Raw genomic sequence first — 25,319 nt, forward strand, 5'->3', positions numbered from 1 at the left:
AGGGAGGAGGAGCACAGGAGGAGGAGCACGGGAGGAGGAGGGAGGAGGAGCACGGGAGGAGGAGGGATGAGGAGCACGGGATGAGGAGGGAGGAGGAAGAGGAGGGAGTTTGACTCTGGGTGACCCTGCTCTGTCTTCCAAAGCTCTGATTAAGTTTTATTGTGGCATCTCATGCCTATAATCCCAGTACTTGAGAAGCTGAAGCAGGAGGATTGATTTGAGTTTGAGGTCAGTATGAGTCATAGTGAGCTTCAGGCCATCCGGGGATATAGAATAAAACTATCTCAAAATTAGAGGAGCAAATTAAAAGCCAATGTCAGCTTTACTAAAAGACTCCTGTGGAGGCTGGAGTGCTACAATGGGTGTGTCCATCTGAGCTGACACCCTCCACCCATCCACAGGAGTTAGGCTTTTATCTACTGTCTCAGTAACCCAGGGGTAGCGGAGCTGAGCTCCTGGCAGGAGGGTGCTATGTACCTGACAACTAGATGGTGTGTAGTCTAGACTACAAGAAGGTGACCCTTACTGTTACTGTTCGGGTCTGGCTGTGGGAAGCCAGCAAAGCCTTCCTAGTTCTCAGCCTCCCTGTGCCCCCTCCTGTCATCCAGGCAGAATTCACCTGGTGCTGAGAGGGGCTGACTGTAGCACACTGTGTGAATGTCAAGTGTAGTCCATCAGAGGACTGATGGGAATACCTGGTTTCCCTGTATCTAGCATTTGCTCAAGAACTGAGACACACACACACACACACACACACACACACACCACACAGAGAGAGAGAGAGAGAGAGAGAGAGAGAGAGAGAGAGAGAGAGAGAGAGAGAGAACAGAAGAGAGAGACACAGAGAAAGATAGATACAGAGACACAGAGATATACATAGAGGCAGAGAGAAGGACTGGGGAGATGACCCCGCTGAGTAAGGTGCCTGCTATGCAAGCATGAGCATCTGAGTTCAGACCCCAGCACCCACCCATGCAAAGCAACTAGGTGCAGGGGCATGCCCGTGTAACCCCGGTGCTTTGAGAGGGAGGCAGACACAGCTGGATCCCTGGAGCTCGGTGGAAAGTGAGAATGGAGTTCCAGGCTCAGTGAGAGACTGTCTCCAAAATAAGATAGAAAAACCAGAGATGCCTTGGTGTTAAGAACATAGGGTGCCCTTGCAAAGACCCAAATTCAGTTTCCAGCACCGATGTCAGGTGGCTCACAACCCCCTGCAACTCCAGCTCCAGACACCTGAGGCTCAGCCTCTGGGTGCATCTGCGCTGGTGTACACACATCCACATACATATAGTCCTTAAAAGGAAACTAAATAGTCAAGGTGGAAACGGCTGAGGAAGTCGCCAAGCTTGACCTCTGACCTTCACACACACACACACACACACACACACACACACACACACACAAACACCACATACACAATCACATGTGCGCACACACACAAACCATGTTCCATATTTATGGCTATGTGTCAGGCCACAGTTGTAGCTATTTTTAGCTAGCGGCCTGTGGGTCATGGGTTGGACCTGCCTGACCAGAGAGAGGATAGACCTTCCAGCCATGTACTAAAGCCGAAGAATATACACGTTGAGACTTTAAACTACTATCTAAGTATAGTGTATATACTCTATACTCTCAGCATTTGAAGTTCAAGGCAGGAGGACCGCAGTGAATCCAAGGCTAACCTGGGCTCTAGAGTGGCTAGTAAGGTGTACACACCAAGAACCTGTCTCACAAAAACAACAAGGACAGCAGGTTAGCTCATGGGGTAAGAGTGCCTGCTATCCAAGTGTGACAACCTGAGTTCCAGCCTTGAAAAACACATTTTAAAAGCCGTATGCTACGGTGGCACATCTGTGATCCTGGAGCTCCGACAGCAGAACGGGAGGCAAAAACAATTGCCCGGAAGTTGGAGGACCAGATAGCCTGGACCATATAGCATGGCAGAAACAAGAGGCTCTGCTTCAACAAGGGATCGACGAGCAAACCCTCTCCTAGAAGCGGTCCTCTGACCTCCACATAATGTGTGTGCTCTCTACTTTCCCTATTTTAATAATTAAAAATTAAAAATGTGAAAGGATGTAGAGAAGTGGTTCTGATGCTCTGATTTAATCAGGGATGAAGGTCCTTGTCCCCAATTGGTTCTTAATCAATCAGTAAAGATGCCAGTGGCCAATGGCTGGGCAGAAAGAAAGAGGCGGGGCTTCCAGGTTCCGCAGGCTGGGAGCGAAGAGGAGAATTGAGACACTGGGGGAGGGAGATGAAACAGTCTCAGAGCTGCAGGGGAGATCTTCCAACATGTAGGGAGAAAGGGAAAGAGGCGGCGGTGGGCTTCACAGAAGGAAACTGTAACTAAGCTGAGGGCAGCTTTAGAGCTAGGTAAGGGCACATTAGTTGCAGGAGGCTTGAAGAGCCCAGCCACTGAGCCATTAAGGTAGGTTAAAAATGGACTAATGTGCATGCCTTTCATCTGCGCGACTTGCTGGGAACTCAAAGCGGTGTAGCCGAAACTACCCGCTACAAAAGAAACAAACCCATTAAACTGACACTACAGAATGCTAAGCGACATACATGGGATGTCCGTCAAACAATACGGGCCTAGCAGGACAGTCTTTACCATTACAGCCTGCAGAGAGAGAAGCAGTTGCTTGGCTACTCAAAACACGGGCTCCAAAGCACTAGGGCCGGTTACCAACCCTCCTTCCAGCAAGACAGGAGGCTTAGCCAGGAAGTAGCAACAGGTCAGCACTTGAAAAGGCCCCTCAAATCTCACAGGCAATCACATGATCTCAACTGTTCCCTTGACAGCACAGAAGGGGAAATGCACCCAGCGGAAGGAAGGCCCTGCCCTGACCAAACCACTCACAACGGACACTGCAGGGACCTTCTTCAAAAACAGAGGACCCGTGGCCACTCCAGTCAAGGGAAGTCAGATGTGAAGACAGTAAAACCCATGAAATAGAACAGAAGTCAAAAACTGGCACCAGGGTCTAATTTCTGCTTGGTCCAAACCAGTGAAAACAGAAATCCCCATACATCTGTATCACATGTGTTACTATGTGTGGTGACATCAGAATTGAAGCTCTTTGTACCACAGAACTTGATCCCATGGTGGCCGGGGTGGGGGTGGGGGGACGGGGGATGACACCAGCCTCACTTGAAGTTTGTAAAAGATAAATTCACGGTTAATTCTAATATTTATATGAATAAGCTATGAAGGGAGACACATCAATGGCTGGCACTGGCTGTGGATGTGGCTCTCTTGGTACAGTGCTCAGTGAGCACACTCAAGGCAGGCTCCTGCACAACAAAGAAGTCAAAAATAAAATAGTGGGAAACCAAAGAAGGGGACTCAACTGAGCTGCAGCCATGATGTAAGTAACTGAGATGGAGACGACTCAGAGTCTCTCTTCCACGGATGGCAACTCGGGGTTCACCCGTGAGCAGTTCCTGGAGCTAACAGGGCACTTGGAGACAGATTCGAACCCTAACAAGGAGACTCTGGAGGTCTTGGCTGACTCATTCAAAACGACAAAAGGAGACGTTGGGATTAGGTCCCTGTATTGACGGCATGAGATGGAGCTCAAGCAGTTGTCCTAGGCCCACACATCTGAGTTGGAGTCAAGGGAACATACTTTTCTGTCTTAATTTGTCAGGAGCTATGGGTCAAACTTTGGCCTAGGAGTCAGTTTAATGTGCTTCTGGAACAAGGATTGGGAAACTCTATACCCATTGGGTTCTACACAGCAGTACCCCGAGGACTCCTTCTTGGTACCAAGCAGAGACAGCATGTCACAGGGTCTCTGACTCCTGAGTCAGTCTAGCATGTGCTCCTTTTGGTCATGCTTTTTCAACTTCCTTGTTGGGGCAGATGGCTGTTGGGTCTTATGTCTATCGGTGGTACATTAATAATAAACCTATTTCTGTTCCCAAGAAAATAATAAATAAAAAAAGTGAAAAGCTGGAAGACAGCAGAGTCTGTACATGACCTGGGCTCCCTCAAAAAGCTGACCTTGTGTTAGTGCTATGCTGTCAGAGTTGGGAGTTGTTCTGTCCCGCCCCATTCTGGGCACCTCTTGCCCTGTGTGGCTCTACCTGCCCTGTTACTTGTGATGTGATTTCCTTCCATTTCCACTGATCTGGAAGTGACTTTTTATTTTAATTCCCAGGGCTAACCTCAACACTCCTGAGTAAATCTTCTAGGTGGTTCATGTCTTTGAAGTTACCCAGGGCTCATACATGTGACCACGTGGAAGGCTCTGGACTAGAACACCGCTGTTCAAATTCAGAATTTTGTTTTAACATTATGACTGTTTAAAATGTGTGTGTGTGAGTGAGTGTGTAATGTGTGGTGTGTGTGTGTATGTGTGGTGTGTGTGTGTGTGTGTGTGTGTGTGTGTGTGTGTCCTAGGAACTGAGCTCCGTCCTCTCTAAGAGCTGTGCATACTCTTAATTGCTGAGCCATCTCTCCAGACACAAAATTCGAAGTTTTGATGAATAAAAGCTTCTACTTACAGCAACTAGGGTATAACAAAAACCAGATGCCCCAGGGAAGAACAAACTGTGAGTTTTGACTGCCTGACATACATATTCATTGGGTAGTTTTTTGTATGTGAGTTCACAGAATTATGATAGTTCATCACTGTATCTTGGACCCAAGTTGACCCCAAACTCAGTGGACTTCAAGCTCATGGCCAAAGCCATCATCAGGATGCAGTTGGCAGGCACCAGCCCCAACCAGACTTCATAGTTCAGTACTCTACCAATCTGTGTGTTTTCATTGTTACAACTTACTATAGGAAACTTGATTAAAATAGGGTCCTTAGGTCTGTGGTAGAACAGGATTCCAAGAGGAGGGATTCCAAGAGGAGGGATTCCCAGGGCAAGACCAGGAGCCACAGCCATGATTTTCTCACCACAGGATGTCGAAAGGCTGTCTGTGGTTGTTTCAAGGCAGGGTTGTCCCTTCTTGAAAGCATGACAAGAGACTTCCCCGACCACAGCAACATCTCTCTTTCTCAACTCCAACACCTTCTCTCTCAACAAGTTAGAGGGGAAGTGGTGGTTCCTGAGAGATTCAACATCAGCTCATCCTCAGACATAAAGTAGTTGATCTTGCAAAAGCAGTCTCTGTTGACATTTGTGCTACAGACTAGGTTCCCTGGCAGGAAGGCAGATGCCACCCTTCTTGCTTATCTAGGAGGGTTAACATTGGGCACCAAGCGTGCTTCTGCTCAAGGGCATGTGGGTGAGTGACCACAGCTTGAGGAGGATGGAGTAAATGACAAGAAAAAGAAGACAAAGATGTATTAAATTGGCTTAAAGGACTAGCAGTGGCCAAATGTGGGAAAATATAAGCCAGGAACGTGGGAACCCAGGACTACACCCCAACAAGAAGGTTGTAGAGTGAATAGTATTTGTGCAATATACGGAATCTTCACCACTCAATAAAAAGGCCTATGGCCAATGAGTGAAGGCAGGATTAGAAGGTGGGACATCCAGTACAGGGAGAGGGGATTCTGGAAAATGGGCTCAGGAGATTCGCCCTGAACTCTGAGAAGGAGACAGATGCATGAAACTGAGGAGACAGCAAGCAGCCATGTGGCACTCTTAGAATAGAATAAACTGGATTATTGAGATATGAGCTAGTCAGGGAACAGAGCCAAAGCTGTTGGCCTAAGTGTTTACTCATGTATGAGAAGTCTCAGAGACATTATTTCATGAACAAAGAGGCCAGGTGGAAACCACGAGGTTACAGACGGTCCCAACTACAGAAGCTCTTGATGCTCAAAGAACAAGGGGCTTGGAAAACTCCCAATGTAATCAGAGGGAGCACGCTTGCGGTCGAGAAGGGTGTCAAGATGTGATGTTGTGGGTTCTGGCAAAAGACTTCTAGGCTGGACACTCTCCATTTGGCCCCTAATGTAGAAAAGGAGAGAAGGGGAAGGGGGAGGCGTGTGGCATCACCCTGCAGCTCTCTGTAGTTCTCCCTAGAAGGGATTGACCCATCCCAGGCCTCCACCCTCTTCTAGTAATAGCAGGGGTGGGGGTGGGGTAGGAGTGAGGGGGGCACATTGCAGGGTGAAACAGGGAGACGAGCTCAGCCAGGAGCAGATTCTATACCAGTTGGGATTGAGAGTGAATGAAAACAGGCTGGGGAGGGGTGTTCACTGATCACCAACTGCCATCACCCTACTACTCACAAAGCACCACTGTGACTGTTATTTCCAATGCGAAGACAGAGAAAGGAGGCAGGTAAGTGTTCACGGTGTAAACGACCTACACAAGCCACAGAGTTTCAGTGCAGATGAACTGGGGCTTCAAGACTGGGGAGAGCTGCCATCTTCCAGGTGCCATATTCTTTCTCACAATACGTCAAATCCAAATTCCTATCATACCCACATAGTGTGGCATAGACAGATTCTGCCCCTCTTTTCCCATGAAGCCTCTCACTTTGTCCTGCTGAAACACTTGGCCAAGCTCAGTTTTGCAACAGAACAAATCCATTCCTGTCCCAGAGTCTTCCGTCACATTGTTCTCTCTGCCCGGACCATTTTCCTGCACAGATTGCTACAGGTTTTATGTTCTCAACATATTTACATCTCAAATGCTGTCTCCACAATGCAGCCCTCCCTAGCCACGCAGCTAAATGAATCCTTCCTGCCTGTTATTTATCTGTTACGTTATCTTTCCTCAAGGTACCAACCGACTACTAAAGTCGGACCTTCACTATGATGGCTGTTCTTCTTTTCCTCTAGAGTGTCAGATCCATGAACACTGAGACAGGACACAGCTTAGGAGAGATCTGCTGTTCTTCTTTTCCTCTAGAGTGTCAGATCCATGAACACTGAGACAGGACACAGCTTAGGAGAGATCTGCTAGAGAACCAGGTGTGGCGATACCTGTGACCTAAGAACACAGGGGGTTGAGGTAGAACCATTACCATGAGTTCAAGGTCAGACTGGATCCAGGTAAGAAACTGAATGAATGAGTGGATGAATGAATGAATGAATGAATGAATGCAAGGAAATGTAAGGAGTCAGGAGAGCTGCAGGCAAGAACAATGAACCACCACAGTGGTTACTATTCTTACTCAGACGGGACTTGATCTTGACATATGAACCCTTCTTAAGCCCCAGGCAAGACCACATGTCTTGGTAGGACACAGGAAAGATCTACCCAAAGCCATCTGGGTCGCTGAGCTCATCCATAGACCTATGGAGCAGACCTGTGAGCAGACAATAGGAGCCTGAGTTTACAGTCTTGACCTGCAATCGGGCTGTACTTTAAGCACAGTCCTCATCCCCTCCTCTGTGCTGGTTCTAACTGTGGGAGGAGGGACTCACCATTGGACTCCGTGCCTCCCGATATGACAACCGTACTACCTTCAAAGGCTGGTTTGCTGTGACCAACAGAATAAATATGGCAGAAGCGATTCCAAGCTAACCCTAGTCCCTGCGTGTCAGAGACCACAGCTTTGCCTTCTGCTGTAAGACAGACTATGTGAGAGTGGCGGGATATGAGGAAGCCCACAAGGACACACAGGGAGAGAAGTGACAAGGAGGGTCACCAAGACCCGGGTCTGTGGCTTAACATGAATCTGAACCTTCCTTCAAACACAAATCATAGCTAAGAGGGTAAGCAACTCAGGCTGAGTCCATGAAAGAGCAGTCGAGCCAAGCTGCCCTGTGCAAGCCCCTGGCCCAAGGGAAAATAACCACCACAGAGACTGAGGTAGGAGATTACACAGCAAAATACAAAGCCTTTCACACCAAAGCCTTCCCCTGAGTGCCTTCTCTTCCTGCCTTTGACTTCTACCTAGACCTCTGTTATCCATTCACACTCTTCTAGAAGTTTCTCTCATTCTCTCACTGCTCACCTCCCCATCACTCTCAACTACGTTCAGTAATTAATTGCTTCAGCTTGAAGGCTTACTCCTGTGCCTTCTCCCTCTGAGAAGCCCTCTGGGTATCCTAGTGAGGGGGATAGCCGATTCCTCTGGCCTTTTTTGTTTGGTTCTCCCCCAAACTTTTATTGTATTTGTATTTGCTACATGCTAAGCCACCATCGACAAGGGTGCACAGAGAGCTCGAATACCTGCTCCTTCATTGAGTATAAACTGTGCACTCTCCCCACAGATCTGAGGATATTTTCTAAGGAAGGATGGCACCTGTGATCTCTGCAGCCTTTCACAGAGCCTTACATTACAAGCATTTGGTGTTCAGCAAATACTCCGATGTCTTTTAATTGGTTGACATGTGACTTCAACCTTAGCTGTGGGGTCATTCCAGATTCCATGTCTCCTGGGTCTGGGGGCTCTGGAGGTCAGAGGACACCACTCATTTATGTTTGGCTCCTCTCCATCACAAGTTCTCCCAAGCCCACATGGTCTGCATTCCCAGCATGACCCCGATGACAGTACAGGGAAACCACTTTGTCTTCAGAGTTACCCATCTCTAACTCTACACAGAAGAGCCTCAGAATGGACACAGATTCCCACGCTGTCTGGCACTGCCAATTAGCTGGAAATTTCTGGCTGCATCTGTTATTGTAAAACACAGTCCAGACAACGCTTTGACCACAAGGGACAATTACCCTGTGAACACACAGGGCTCATGACCTTAACTCTACATTCCAGAGATACAGGGGCTGTGAGATCTGTGTGCCACAGATCCCTAAGCCTGCAGACAGTGGCCAGTTCACAGCCATGCTTGGCCCGGTGACTCTTTATCTACAAAATGAGCACTGTGCTCTAGGACGAAGTCCAGAGCACATCTACCCAACTGCTGTGAACTTTCCCCACACCTCATGAGGTGCCAGGACCTCCACATAGATGCTCCTCAGTGACGGCCTAGTCAGGAAGGCTCAACAGGGTAGCACCAGCCTTGTGTCACCCTGGTAGAAAAGATGCTAGGCCTGCAGGGGATGACAAGAGAAGAGAAAGTAAGGAGAGAGGAGATTGGGAGATGCCTTTCTCAGCATACAGCTGGTGTTCCACACCTGCTCATAGAAGTCTGCATTCAACTCTGGGAGACACAAAATGCTGCTGGGTAGTGACACAATGATCTTTGCATGTTGCCCCCTCCCACCCCAGTTCCACTTCCCAACCCAGCTCCACCTACCAATTCTGGAACTCAGTACACGTTTCCCTCTTGAAAATTCTGCCATCAAGTGGGATGGCTATGGGCTTATAGGCTATCAGCTCTGAAGGGATTGGACCATGCTGGTACGCAGGTGTTTTTATGAATGTGACCTCTCTGCTGGCTAATTTTATGTCACAAGTTAAAGTTATCTGGGAGGAGATGATCTCAATTAAGACAATGCCTTAGCAGTTTACAGCAAGTCCACAGCCAACACCAACGTAAATGGAGAGAAACTCAAAGCAATTCCACTAATATCAGTAACAAGACAAGGTTGCCCACTCTTTCCATACCCATTCAATGTAGAACTTGAATTCTTAACTGAGCAATAAGGCTTAAGAAGATCAATAAGCAATAAGGAGGAGATCAAGGGATACAAATTGGAAAGGAAGAAGTCAAAGTATCTTTATTTGCAGAGGATATGATAGTATACATAAGGGACACCAAAAATTCCACCAGAGAACTCCTATAGCTGGAAAACACTTTCAGTAAAGTAGCTAGATACAAGATTAACTCACTAAAATTGCTAGCCCTCCTATAAACGAATGACAGACTGAGAAATCAGAGAAACAACACCTTTCACAATAGCCTCAAATAATATGAAATATCTTGGGGTAACTCTAACCAAGCAAGTGAAAGTCCTGTATGATAAAAACTTTTAAGACTTTGAGGCAAGAAACTGAAGAAGATAACAGAAGATGGAAAGATCTCCTATGCTCATGGGTTGGCAGGATGAACAAAGGAAAAACGGCCAATTTACCAAAAGCAATCTACAGATTGATACAATTCCCATCAAAATTTCAACACAATTCTTCACAGACCTTGAAAGAACAATTCTCAAAGTCATAGGAAATGCCCAACACCCAGGATCACAGAAACAATCCTAAATAATGAAAGAACTGCCAGAGGTACCACCACTCATAGTTTTAAGCTATTCTACAAAGCTACAGTAATAAAAACAGTATGGTACTGGCACAAAAACACACACATTGATCAGCGGAACTGAAGACCCAGACATAAACCCACACACCTCTGGACACCTTACTTTTGATAAAGAAGCCAGAAATACACATTGTAAAAAGAGACGGCATCTTCTTTAAATGGTGCTGTTCAAACTGGAGGCCATGCCTGTTTCAGTTTTGTCTTTTAATGTCTATTGTACTGCTAAGTGTGGGCCCCCAAGACCTGGAGTCTGCCTGTAGATCCTGGGACCCTGCTCCCAAGTTAATTCTGATTGGTGAATAAAAATGCTGACAGCCAATAGTTGGGCAGAAGAGATATAGGTTGGGTTGTAGCTTTGAGGCTTGAAGAGAAAGGATCAGGAGGAGGGAAGAAGGGAGGAGAACCCACCATAAAATAGAAGAACGCATTAGAGAGAAAGAACCACCATCGGTTAGCTGAGCCATAAAATTGTGGCCATGTGGGCTGGCCAATTGGAGCTGAGAGCAGCCCAGATAAAACACAGTAAGTGATAACTTGGGATATCGATAGGAAGATGGATATCAACAACATGGAGGGTAGGCAGTCGCCTAGCATAAGGCATATTAAAAATATAAAGGCTGTGTATGTGTTTCACCTGAGAAAATAAATGGTCTGAGTCAGGGAAGAAGCCCTGGGCTGATATTTTTTAATATTTACAACTACACATAGCCATCACCCTGGAGGAGAACACACCAGGAGAACAAAGTCCTCTAAAACAACTGAGCAAAGCTCATATGAACTCAGAGACCAAAGCAGCGATTACAGAGCCTACACAAAACTCCGTTCCAAATGGATCCTAGACTTCAACACAGAACCAGGTGCACTGAACCAGACAGGAGAGGAAGTGGGGAGTAGCCTTCAACCCATTGGCACAGGAAACAACTCTGTGAATAGAACGTCACTAGCATAGGCAGAAAGATCAATGATTAGTAAGTAGGACCTCATGAGACCGAAAAGCTTCTGTAAGGCAAGGGGCACTGTCATTTGGACAAAGCAGCAGCCTACAGAATGGGAAAAGATTTTGACCAACTCTACATCCAACAAATATATTGGATATTCAAAATATATAAATAACTCAAGAAACTGGATATCCAAAAAACAATAACCCACCTGGGCGGTGGTGGGTCCATCAAATCCCAGGTCAGGGAATCCTGAGCAGACCTCATATGAACTCATGACTAAAGCAGCAACCATAGGGTCTACACAGGTCTGCACCAGGTCCTCAGCATACAAACCACACCTGTCCACTTTCTGCTTTGACAGAACGCCTGAGTGTGTGTATGAGTGGTCTCTTGATTCCTGTGCTTTCTCTTGGGATCCTTCATTTTTCTTGTCAGTTTGCCTCATCCAACTTCGATATGACGGTTTTTGTTTTATCTTATTTTATTTCGTTATGAGTTTGTTGTTATCTCTAAGAAGACTATCCTAATGAGAGCAGACAGGGAGTGGATCTAGATGGGAGGGTAGAGAACTGGGAGGAGTAGAGGGAAGGGAAACTGTAGTCAGATTATATTGTGTGAGAAAAGAATGTATGTTTAATAAAAAAAGGAGGAAATGCCTCCATAAGACTGGGTTGTAGGCAATTCTGTAACCACTTTTTAAATTAGTTATGGGGTGAGGGGTTCAACCCATTGGATGGAGCTATTGTTGGTCTAGTGGTCCTGGGTTTCTTTTTTAAAGATTTATTTATTTATTTTATGTATATGAATACACGGTAGCTGTCTTTGGACACACCAGATGAGGGCATCAGATCCCATTACAGATGGTCGTGAGCTACCATGTGGTTGCTGGGAATTGAACTCAGGACCTTGGAAGTCAGTGCTCTTAACCGCTGAGCTATCTCTCCAGCCCCAAGATCCTGGGTTTTTAAGAAAGCAGGCTAAGCAAGCTATGAGGAGCAAGCCAGTAAGCAGCATTCCTCCATGGCCTCTGCATCAGCTCCTGCCTTGAGGTTCCTGTCCTGAGTCCCTTCAGTGGTGACTGATGATATGGAAGTGTAAGCCAAATAAACTCTTTCCTCCCCAAGTTACTCTGGTCACCATGTTTCATCATAGCAATGGTGACCCTGACTAGGACAACCTCTCCTCTGGCCTCCAATCAGAAAGGGCTGACCTGTTACTGAGGCTGTGGAAAGGCAAAGAAAGATAGAGGAAAGTGTCTTTATCCTTCAAGGAGTATGTGTTTGGCTTAAAGTAAAACTAATGTATCTCTCAGTCACTCAACAAACACTTGCTGAGTGTCTGTGCGGCAGTAAGCACTGCTTTAGCTCTGTGGCTGAGCTACTTCCAACAGTTACAACTGCTTTTGGCTGCTGTCCTGTCTATATCTGTGCGCCCACTCTGTGTCACCCTATGAGCCATGGCCAACTATATTTTAGAAAGTGAAAATGACTGTGACAAAGACATAACAACACAATCAACATATGACACTGGAAGAAACGTGGGTTAGCAAGGAGGGTCTCTCCCTCACAGGCAGGGGCAACACAGCTCCATGGGTTAGCGTGAAAGGGGGTCTCCCAGCACATGAAAGGCCAACTTGACTCACAGCCCTGTGGGTTAGCATGGAGGGTTTTCCAGCACACACAGGGGCAACACACACACTGCCCCGAGACTCTGTCCCAAACTCTTACCATCACCCATTCCCCAGCACGTAGCATAGATCAATTCCTTGCTAGCCATCTGTGGTGAATTAGATTTTCCCTTTCTATTTTCAATGTGTTGTAAACTGATACTTTTATAAGGCACAAATCAAGTGCTTGGATGCTGCCATGAAGTCATATTGTCTTAGAAGTTCCTTGTGTGTGTATATGCATGCGTATGTGCACATTCCTGTATATGTGTGTGTATGCACATATATATGGACAGGTGTGTGCATGTGCCTGCATGTGTATGTGTACAAATGTATACATGTGTGCATGTGTGTGCAGGTGTGTGCACATGTGCACATATATGCATGTGTCTGCATGTGTGTATGTGCACATGTATGTGTGAGTGCGTACATGTGAGTGTGTGCATATGTATGTATATACATGTGAGTGTGTGAGTATGTGCATGTGTGTGCAGGTTGAATGTGTGCATGTAAGTACATTTATATCTGTGCATATGTGTGCATGTGTATGCATGTGAATGAGTGTGCAAGAGTGTGTGTTTGAGTGAGTGTATAGGTATACATACATTCATGCATGTGCACATGAATTTCTTTTGAAACCAGGTCTCATGTAACCTACATTGGCCTTGAAGCCTTGAACTTCTCATCTTCTGCCTTCACCTCCCAAGTTCTAAGCATGAGCCATACCTCCCTTGAGCTGGTGCTGGGGGCTGAACTCGAGCCTCCTACAGGTTAGGAAACTGAGCTACTTTCACATCCTGGTCTGTGTCCTCACTGCTGGCTTGTTGCTCCTGATTCACAAGCTGTCACTGGTCTACAAATCAGATTTGTGGAAGCCATAGTTACTTCCAAAACCATCTGAAACCGCAGCTCTGCCATGCCCTGCGAATGTGTATAACAGAATGGGGCTGTCAATCAATCCACTTACTTGCTGATGGCTGAAACTTGACCAGATCCTGCAAGTCAGTAGAAATCTGGAAGACGTGACTGTAGAATTGCTGCACAGAATTCTTGAGGCCAGAGATGTCTCTGGAGTGTGACCTGAGTGTCCCGTTCATCTGCCGGACACAGTTCCACAGGCTGCCCACATGCTTCCCGAGCCCCTCCTTGATCCTCTGCAGACTCCCTGAGATGGCGTCCAACCTGCTGCACGTCTTCTCCAGCTGGGACACCCTGCCCTCGACCGCAGACACCCCGCTTTGAACCCCGTGAGCGCTCTCCTTGCATGTGTCTAGCTCAGCCAGCACTTGGTTCTGCAGCCTCTGCCAGCGCTCCTCCAGCTGGCCACAGCATGGAGCCACAGGGCCCCCAGGAGACGGGACAGTCCCCACGGTCCTCTCTTGCTCCCCTGTCTTAGTAAACCCACTTGCTTCCATGCTGTCACTCACTCCATTTGGCAAGCGAGTCCCTGTATATTCTGAGTGATTTAGTTGAGAATAAAGGGCACTGAAGTCCTCTTGAAGTTTCTGGATGCTGTGGCTTGTTTCTTGGAACTGCCTGTGCATCGTATCGTTAAGGGATTCCAAAAGGCTCAGGCCAACATGTGTGAGGTCTTCTCCACTAGGCAAAGCTCCATCTATCCCATGGGGCAAGCTCTGCAGGCAGATGTCCTCAACCACTTGAACTTTGTCCTTCAGGCGGCTCAACTCCCTTAGGAGTTGCTCATTCTCTGCCCCTGGCTGCCCTGGCTGCCCTGGCTGTCCTGACAAGGCTGGGCCCACAGGTGTCAACTCCAAATCAGAGCCGTTGGTCACTTGCAAAATGATTCCCAGACGGTCTTCCAGGGAGTGGATTTTCTCATTGAGAAGCTTCCTCAAGTCATCCACTTCGCCGTTGATGGCCCCCCGCAGAGTCTCCTCGATGTAAAAGCAATGCTCTTCTGCGTTCTTCTCCGTCACGTTGATCCTTGCGTCCAGCTCGTTCCATCTCGCATCAAAGTCTGCGTCTGGCTCTGGAAAGGAGAGGCGGTCGAATTCATTGTCCAGCCGTCCATTCAGCATCCTAGTGGCCTCGGCAACTCTCTCAATTTTCTGATCTAGTGTCTTGATCTGTGGGCCAAAATCGCCGTTCTTTTGACCGTCGCAGCAGCTTGGTTGGGCTGTGGGGTCCTGCAGCCGTGCTCGGAGGTCCGCGATGTCCTTTTTCAGGCTCGCCTCCTTCTCTCCGATCAGCTCTATCACGCCGAGGTAGCTGCTGCCATAGTCATCACACTGCTGCTGGAGACCCACCAACTTGTACTCGCACGTGTTCTTCAGGTCAGCCAGCTTCCGGTCCATGCCCTCCATGAGCTCCTCTCTCAGGGCATCTATCTTGCTATCCACATAGGCTTGGAACAGCTCGTTGGTTGTCATGGTGACTGTGGGGCCCTGAGCAGCCTCCTGCAGCTGCTTGAGCTGCCCTTCATAGCCCTTCACCTTCCCATCCAGCTCTTCTAGCTTGTCACTCTTGGTCTTCAATGTGTCTTTGACCTCAGCCAGCTCAGACTTGATGTCCTTCATGCCAGATTCCTTGCTGTTGAGGATTCCGGGAAGCTGGCTCGGCTCTGCGTCCCCCGCGAAGGTGCCATCAGGGGTTGGCTGTGGGTGCAGGGGACCGAGCCAGGAGGCTGGCTCTTTGCTGCCATCGTCTTGGATGGTGTGTTTGAGGTTCTCCTTCAGGCCTGACACAGACGACTGGAGATCTAGCACCATCCTGGTGAGTCGGACAACCTTCTCCTCCAGCACCTGGACTTTGGTTTGCTGAAATTCTGGAGGACCTTGCTTTGGATCTGCAACCTGGCCTGGTTCTGTTGCATTTGTTGGTGACAAAGTTTTCTTAGGCTGTGAGACTTGGCTTGGATCAGTGTCTGAAAGGAAGGAAGAGTTGGACATGAGAAACCAGTTTCTATGAGGTGCCTGCAGAAGATACTGAAATTTTTTCCGTGGCTGCCCCACTGCAAGACGTTCTATGGAAGAGAATGAGTTTGGGGGTCAAGCAGACCTCTGTGCTGTTCTGGGTCTATTATTTACTGTTTGTATGCAAGCTAACTAACTTCTGTAAGCTACACTTCCCTCTTCTACAAAGATGGGAACCCTTGCCTGGGTTGTTCAGAGTGTGCACAGGATACAAGATAATCAGTGATATTCTTCACCCTGACAACATCTTACCATATCATGTCACATCACATCATATCACATCATATATCATGTCATATACATCATATCATGTCTTATCATATCATATACATGTCATACATCACATCATATCAATATCACATAATATATATTACACACCATGCCCTGTCATATCACATCATATCATGTCATATCACATCATGTCATATCACATCATATCATGTCTTATCATACCATATACATGTCATACATCATATCAATATCATGTCATATCACATAATATATATTACACATCATGCCCTGTCATATCACATCATATCATGTCATATCACATCATGTCATATCACATCGTATCATACCATACATCACATCACATCTTATCACACCATATCATCTACTGTATCATAGGAACACATCGCTTCCAGTGAACTGTAGATGCCCCACTGACTGACTACTGACTATAAAATGTCACAAAGCACATTAGAGAGATCAAACTTCTGAGCAATAACATCCATACTTGAGGTTGTCCTCAAAATACCTCCAGAAATGTTCTCTGCTTTGCTTAGCATCCTTATTGTGCCAAGAGTCTTGTTCCGCCTTGTTATGAAGACGGAAGATACTAACTGCAAAGGAGATGTCTGAAATCCCAGGTTCAATCCAAGTGTAAGAAGAGAGGTGTGTATGTGTGTGTGTGTGTGTGTGTGTGTGTGTGTGTGTGTGTGTGTGAAAGAGATAGAAACATGTAAACATTCCATTCCTAACAATCTCATTTCGAGAAAAAGAACGCAGGGAAACAATCCAAAAGACAGAAAACAATCACAGTCATGAGTCATGAAGTGGAATTACATCACCAGAGAGAAAGCACTAAATTAAAAAGAAAGGAGATACAGAAACTAAAGCCACCGAATAGAGAGTTCTCACTCACAAAGCTGCCGTGCCCTGAATGGCAGCAGAACGGAGGACACTGGCCAAGGCTCCCATGGCAAGTCTGGCAACCAGGGGGAAATTCAATGGAAAGAAAAAGGCCAAGCAACGGAGTCACAATTCCATACAATGCATGTGTGCAAGACTGTAACAACAATCAGCTTTCTTGTGTAAAGTGCGCTTACTAGGAAGACAAGACCCGAAACCAACTATCCAAACTCCTGAGCAAGTGCTTTCTGTAGAGAACTACAAAGAACATACTGGAATTTTTACTCTATCTTAAGATACCTAGGGAACAAGGGCCGGGCAGTGGTGGCATGTACCTTTAATCCTAGTACCTGGGAGGCAGAGGCAGGTGGATCTGTGAGTTTGAGGCTAACCTGGTCTACAAAGCAAGTTCTAGGATAGCCAGGGATACAGAGAAACCCCGTCTCAAACAAACAAAAACAAAACGAAGATAATTAAAATGTTATTTTGAGCAAAGGGGGAAAAAAAGACCAGAGATGGGGAATTCGGGGGACAGCTGGGTATGGTGGTGCAAACTTTTAATCCCAGTGCTCAAGAGGCAGAAGCAGGTGGATCTCTGTGAGTTTGAAGCCAACTTGGTCTACATAGTGAGTTCCAGGATAGCCAAGGGATACATAGTGAGACCTAACTCCAACCCTTCCCCCATCAAAAAATAAAATTATAATAATGAAAACTTTATCTGCCAACTCTGTGCATTGTGCTTCTTGTACTTTCTAAAGCCAGTGAATGAATGAATGATATGCAGAAAGCAGAATGCAAGCATTTGTTCTCAAGACAGGACCTCACTGTGTTAAACCACACTGGTCTCAAACTTCCAGTTCTCCTGCTGTTGCCTTCCATGTGTTGGGATTGTAAGTGTGCTTTGTCTTCTGATAAAAGGCTAGACAATAAGCATTCTCTTCCTTGTCTTGTGAGATCCCTGTCTTGTAAGGCAATAAGGGGCAGGAGGGGAGGTGAAGAAAAAGACCAGCCCTAAAGCATATAAACATTGGAATGAAATGATTTAAACTTGGCAACAGCAGTATTAAAACCTACAGAAAAACTGAGCAATGTCTTACACATATACACGCATGCGCACACACAAACACACACACACACACACACACACACGTGCAAAGCAAAAGCTCGTTTCCTACATAATCTTTTCATCAACGTCCTAGAGGGGGCTGGAATGTAGAACTCGATGGTAGACTGCTTGCCTTGCAAGCACAAAGCTTTAGTTCTAAAACCTCATGAACCATGCTTGGTAGCTTATACCTGTAAACACTTGGGAGGATCAGAAGTTCAAGGTTATTAGCTACATAGCAAGTCTGAGGCTAGCCTGGACTACATGAGACCTTATCTGAAAGGAAATAAAAAGAAAGAAATGAAAAAGCAGCAGCCAGAGGTTGCATTCAAGTGAGACAAAGGAACAGATTGAGGAAACAGATTCTAACTAAGAAAGGAAGGTCACACCTCAGAGTGACTGAGGGAGGATGACTAGTTTTGGATGGCTGAGAAGATTCCCAGAGGAATTTCTTTAAGCAAATGCTGTGCTGTGCCTGGATGAGGGGCCATAAAGATAACCAGAGATGAGTTTCAGTTGAAATAGGGATTAAAGCATTAAAAACCAACCAAAGGAAAAACATATATAATTACCAACTCTAATGAATTCATAGTGCACTACAGGGCATGGCTATAAATGCTACAATGTATCCAGCAAACAGCAATCGCCATAAAAACTGGAAACACTGTTGTGAGTGGACAGTTAGGTCTTCACCGTCCATAATGAGAAGACAACAGATATGAGGCAAAGTCCTAGACTCAGCCAGTACTCAAATGAGCTGAAGATGCAGCTCAAGTGTAGAGCATCTGCCTACCATGAACAAGGCCCTGGGTTCAATCCCCAGCCCAGGAAGGAAAACAAAAAGTGTTCCTGTGTTCATGGTAAACTACCTCTGATGCAGAAGGTGAAAAGGACCACCGTGTCTTTCCCACTACTCCTCATTAAACAGACTGATTTGTGAAGCTACATATATGTTTAAACTTTGATAAAATAAAACTTGAACCTAAAAATATTCTGGGATTCAACAGGCCCCTACTACACATTTCCTACAGAAATGTGTCTTAAACACATTCAATGTCTGAAATTTTACTATTTTAAAGTAAAATATATACTTCTTTCCTGTGCTTTACAAACATTCACTAATGTGTGTGCGTTGCTTTGGTAATAAAATTTATTTAACAATATGTTTTACAAAATATTTCAACTCACTACAAGTTTCAAAGCTTGAAGTACCTCATGGGAAAATAAAAACCAAACCAATTTAATGTTTAACTTCACAGAATAAGTTGGTCTGCATTTCACTGAAATTAAGACGAGGGGAAATAAAGTTGATTGAAGGGCAAAATACTAAGGACAGAAGTGGCCTGTAGAAGTTCACCCTGTCCATCTTACACCTAAGAGCAAAGGTGAGAGCATGCGAGAATTCTGACTCGGGCTCGGCTCTGCACACAGCTCATCCAGAGAAGGAACCAGTCTCTTTTTTCATATGTTATCCATTCGTTGACTTATTTATTACGTAGCCCAGGCTGGCATCAGGTCCTCAGTGATTCTCCAGCCTCTGCCTCCCAGATGTGGACCACCACTCCTGGCTAACCTACAAGTAGCCCAATGAGGCAATATACTTGCAAGGAAATATGGGTCACCCAACCACTCCTGCCTCTTCAGGTAACATTCCCTCCACATGAGTATTTTCTTAGTCATCCATTAGAGACCCTGTCGTTTGTACCAACACCAGGAACATCAAATGTGACCACACTCAGCAGGGTACCGAGGAGACAGCACCTGTGGCTTTCTTCAGGTTGTTTCTTGGTCGAACTGGTGGAGTCCGGGGAGTCTTCATGGCGTCTTTGGGACCTTCTTGGCAGTCTGCTCCTCTAAAGCCTGGACAGCATCTCCATTCCAACTGTGTCACTATCTTGTACCTAGTGACAAATCTGGGTCTGAAGTTTACCCTATACCTGAAGACAGAGAAAACAAAGTCTCACTTTAGTTAGTTATTAAGAGACTCTCTAATCCTCAGGTGCTGACCCTTGTTACAATGTGAAATACCCTGCACAGGTTCTGCTATAAATACTTTGTTTCTAAATGGTAGCACTATTGTGGAAGGTTCTGAAGGCCTGAGGGGGGGCCTAGCTGGAGGAGACAGCCTCCTGGAACTATACAATCCCTGACTATTTCTCTCCATGCACTCCCTGCTTCCTGCCCAACTGTTGTGGATTTGATCTGACACTTGTATTATGTTAATTGAGGTCCCCACCACCACCACCACAAATTGCATGAGAATCACTTATAAGCTTTGAGGGTCCCTGTCCCCAGTTGGTTCTGATTGGTAAATAAAGTTGCCGGAGGCCAATGGTTGGGCAGGGAGACAGAGGTGGGACTTTAGGATTCACAGGCAAGGGAAGTGAGAGAGGAAGAGGATTCAGAACCGCCATGCCGGGGGAAGCACAGGACAGAGAGACAACCAACATCTAAGAGCCAGGGAAGAATGACCCAGGCCACCCCCTCCATTGAGTCTAGGGATAGCAAAGACGGAATATGTAAGTAGTAACTCAGGAATATTGGAGGGGAGGTGTCAGCCTCGTGGAGGTTTTGGAGTAGTCCAGCCATTGAGTTTAAGGCATATTAAAATTTAAGGCTGTGTGTGTATGTGTGTGTTTCATTTGGGAACCCAGAACACTGGGATGGGTGGGGAGGAATGCAGGAATGAGTTGCAGCCACCAGGGCGATTGGAGTAGCATTAATCACCTTCTGCTACACCCAACCACCCTGTATCATATGCTCTCACTGCTAATATACTCTGTTCAAGAGCGTGGATCCATGCAGCCATGGACCGGGACTCAGAAGCCGTCAGTCAGAATAAATCCTTCTGCCGCTCCCATCAAACATTGAGTTCCATAGGTCACATCCCTCCCTGCTCTTGTTTTATTTCGGTTTGCTGGGTAACTCTTGGTTGGTTGGTTTGTTTGGTTTTTTGGATAGGGCCTTGCTATGTAGCCAAAAGTGGTCCCCCAACTTGCAATCCTCCTGCCTCAGCCTCCTGAGTGCCATCAGATCTGTTTTCCCATATATTACATCCAGGGGAACACTCAATCCCCAACAATATCTGTTCAACACAGGCACCAACCAAATATCAAAATGAGTTTCTACCTCACCTGACCTTTCCATTTTGCAATTCACAGCTTTTTCCGGTGATACTTTTCCTGTGCAACTCTGGACTGTTTTGCTTTGTGTTTTCAGGAAACATCCCTGAAGCCCTGCCTGCCGTAAGTCCCCACAGTCACCTCCGTCCCTTTTTCCCTATGGAGCATTGGAAGGGGCACTCAGGCCTTTTTCTAAAGGTGTCTTGACCCATACCTCCAAGAGCAGCTTGGAAGCTGCTATAACTTAGATGAATCTCCCCCAAGGCCCATGTGACCAAGGTGGGATTGCCAGCCTGTGTTAGAATGTTGAGGAGACGGGACCTAGTGGGAGGAAGTTAGGTCACTGGGAGTGTGCCCTTGAAGGGGACATTAAAACCTTAGCCTTTCACATGGTCCATCATGATCTGCTGCCTCAACTCAGGCCCCAAGGCAACAGAGCCTGCCAAGTATTAACACCAACCTTTGAAACCTTGAGTCAAAGCAAACCTTCCCTCCTTAAAGCTGACTGAAACCGTGTTCACAGCTCATGTGCCAAGAGTGGCAGTGTATATCAGTTGTAGAGCCCCCCCCTTGACTAGCATGGACCTGCAATTTGATTTGATAAACACGAATAAATAAATAAACAAATAAAGAGGGAGCTGTAAAATCCTGTGGCTGGGCCTGGGACATTAACAATCCAGCAGCAGCTTACGGAGAGGTCCAGAGACAAGGAGTTCAGCCAAACCTCTGCTCACAGCACAGACAAAAGCCCAGCCACACAGGACAGCCTTCCTACACTCAACCCAACTTCCAGCTTCTGGCCTCGAGCCATCTCCTCTCGATCCTCTCACTTTCTCTCTCTCCACACTAGGCCAGCAGCTGGACTTCTCTGTGAGCCAACTTCCAGAGAGAAATGGGTTTCGCATCACTTCCTTGGGGTTTCGGTGTGCTGCTCAAGGGGGACTCTCGGAACAAACACGGAGATGTCCTGTGGTTGTGGGGCTCAGTCAACCAGGCAACTCCAGGCCAAGTTCCAGCTTTGGAGCTGTGCACTCAAAGTTATGCTCCTGGGAACATCAGGAATTCCTACAGGGAGCAGTTTTTCACAAAGTACAACCCTGAGCCCTCCATGAAGGCTTTCCCCACTGCGGAATTCCTGGAAAGTTCCCACTTAGCTGTCCCTAGGGCAGCAGTTCTCATCTCCAGTGTCAGAACCTGCATTGCAGAGGAGCTTCTGAAATGGACCTGGGGTAGACCCTGAGTGTGCAAACTTTGAGATGTTCCTGAGCTGAGCTTCCCAAAGAAAACCAAAGAGGAACCCCAATAAGTGAAGGGAAAAGCAAGGATGATCATGAGGGGTAAAGAGCTCAGAGTGGGAAGACTGTTCAGACTGTCACTGATCAGGCCAGTGAGATGGTTCAGTTATTAAAGGTCCTTACCACTGAGCCTGATGTGAGTTTTACCTCAGGGATCCACATGGTGGAAGAAAAGAGGCAATTCTTCCTCATATCCACATGCACACATGCACACAACACACATATGCACATACACACACGTATGTGCACATATATGTTGCTGTAAAATTATGAAAAATGGCTTTCTTTTACCCCGCACTAGATCTGCCACCACAGTGCCCCAAGATATCTTCATCTCAATCAGCAAAGCTCTGCTCCATCCCCTATCACACTGCCAATGGCTTCTCTCTGAGCCTGGCAGCAATCTTTCTACCTATCTAGTTCCCAAGGCAGGTTTCACCATGCCAGAAACACACGTCCCAACTCCGCGGCGACCCAGCGTCTCTAGCCACCACATACTCTCTTAAACTTAAATCACTACATAAAAGAACACACAACACAATAACCTCTGATCTGATTGATAAGATACAATTGCCCACCTAGACACACAGAGGGATACACGTCCATCCCTTAAGAACATTCATAACAACCTGCAAAGGAACAGAGTGGAATCTTGACATCAGTATCCATGTTCTCTCAGTGGCTTCCTCTCTCCTGCCTCCTTCTGTTCCCATCTCCTCCTCTTCCCTCGAACTTTTCTCCCGCCATCCTTCTTGTCCAATGACAGGCCTTGTTCTATCTTGTACCTGCCTTCACCTGTATGACATCATCCTATACATATATACATTCATGCTCTCACACACCAACACATACACACACGAACACATATGCACACACATACTCATTCAGACATACACTCAAACATACCCATACGCTAACATGCACATATGCGCACTGACATATACACCAAAATTCACCACAGTCACACACACCTGCACTCACACATGCAGACACGCTTACACATACTACAGAACCACACACAGGCACACATCATACACACTCAGATACACTCACACGTACATTCACACGTGCACACACTCTCACATGCATACATACATACACATTCATATTCATGCTCTCATAAATTCTCACATGCATTCATACTCGCACATTCATACACACATACACACTTTCACACACACACACACCTACAGACACATACAGACTCTTACATGTGGCCGTTCAGAGTCATACACTCTTACACATGCTGACTCACACACACCTATACATACTCATGCATACACATTCACACACATAACTATAATTTTAAACATTAAAAGACAATCGATGGGGTTGGGGATTTAACTCAGTGGTAGAGCACTTGCCTAGCAAGCGCAAGGCCCTGGGTTTGGTCCTCAGCTCCAGAAAAAAAAGACAAAGAAGACAATCATGTTGGCTCTGCTCTGTATTTTTGCCTGCTTGTCACAACGAGAGAACAGAAGCTTGCAGGTAAGGTGAGTTACCCAAGTTCATTCTCAAGTGGTTGGGATGGAAACGTCAGGGTTCTTCTGTAACACACCCTCCCAGCATGCAATAAGAGCCAGCCACTCTCTGGCAGTTTCCCTCAGTTCAAAGCAGCACCCCACCTGGAGATGCTCCAGAAAGCCCCAAATCCTGTGGGAGGGAGTATCTGGCCTCCCTGAACAGCAGACTTGTGCTTGAACATCTGCTTTGGCTCAGGTGACACCAGCCTTGGGCTCCCTCCCACCCCGACCCATGGAATCCCTGTCCACAGAGGGACAATTTCCCTGCATATCCTGCAGACTTGAGGAGAGCATCACGCTAGAGGAATGCGTAACCTCAGAGAAACTCCGCTCCTTGGAGCATTAAAGTGGAATGTGAAAATGTGTTTGCTTACGGATCTGCCAGTAGATGACAGCCTGCAGGAAACCTTTCAGATAAGGCTGCACCCAGCAGAACAGACCGTGTCCCTGGGAAGAAAACAGTGTGCTAGGCTGCGTCCCACCCACCCCACTGGAGCCTTTTCTTAACCCTGAACCAGGAGCCGGAGGGTGAGGAAGGACCTGCTCTTCCAAAGTGCTGTCACTGTAAGGAGGGGTGTAGCTGCAGCCAGCTCATCCCACAGCCAAGTCGCCTGAGTTCCCACCCTGCTCTGACTGCACCATCTGCTGCCCATCCGGCCCAAATCAGCAGGGATCTTTTGTGCCCTTCAGGTTGGGTCCTGACAGCATCTCAAGGTGAGGAAGAGATCGTTTCTGCCAGCAGCAACAGCTGGGAAAGATTGGGAAGCTGCCTCTGGACTTGGGAAAGCTCAGGAATTTCTCCCTGTGTTAAGTGACAGGCCCCTGGGGTGACCTGGGCCTTGCTAGAGGGTCCCTAGGTCTGTGTGAGGAACCTCTGAGGGTACAGGATTAGCCAAGCCCCATAAACCCCAGCTAAAATGGAGTTCTCGCTAACATAGCACCAGTCTAAGGGACTTCAGAGGTTTGGGAGGATCCACTACGATTTCCAGGAGCCCTAATCACACAGGGCACTGCAGAAAAAGAAAAAAATCCTACCACTAACTTTAACAAACTTCCAGGGGTGTGGCTTAGTGACAGCTCTTCCTGGCTTGAAGGCCCCGTTCTTCCCAAGTGCCATACCAAAAGTAGTCAAGGCCTTACCTCATGCACATTTCAGAACTCCTCAAGCAGATAGGAACTTCGGGGAACCCACCCACCTCCTTAGAGCCTAGAGCCTCTCTGCCCTAGGGTGCTCACACACGGGAGGAGCTCACTAGCTGCTGCCTGAGACAGTTAGCTAATGTCCCCAGTGTAGGGCAGACACACCAAGGAAACAGACAGGGGTCAGTCAAGGCAGAGAGTACAGGCTGACTCAGATCACAGCCTAGCTCCCCTCCTAGTCTCTCCCAGTTGGGATCATGTCAGCACCCTGTAGGTGTGGAGGAGCCCTGTCTACAGCTGAGACTGACATTTGTTTCTGTCAAAGAATCCGCATATACACACACCACGATGACGCCAGCCCACAGACCACACTGCGGTTCATGC

The 25,319-nt window shown here is 46.9% G+C and overlaps 1 protein-coding gene across 3 annotated transcripts in view; it reads right to left on the minus strand.

Annotated features, from left to right (window-relative positions):
• Positions 1–25,319, minus strand: part of Emilin2 (elastin microfibril interfacer 2) — a 59,776-nt gene that overhangs the window by 7,666 nt on the left and 26,791 nt on the right. For all 3 annotated transcript variants that reach the window (XM_039084817.2, XM_017596881.3, XM_039084818.2), the window contains 2 exons: positions 19,617–19,792; positions 13,654–15,570 (listed from right to left, as the gene is read on the minus strand). In XM_039084817.2, the coding sequence (XP_038940745.1) occupies positions 13,654–15,570; positions 19,617–19,792 (2,093 nt within the window). The remainder of the gene's footprint in view (positions 1–13,653; positions 15,571–19,616; positions 19,793–25,319) is intronic.

This window comes from Rattus norvegicus, chromosome 9, assembly GCF_036323735.1.
Source record: "Rattus norvegicus strain BN/NHsdMcwi chromosome 9, GRCr8, whole genome shotgun sequence".
NCBI lineage: Eukaryota > Metazoa > Chordata > Mammalia > Rodentia > Muridae > Rattus > Rattus norvegicus.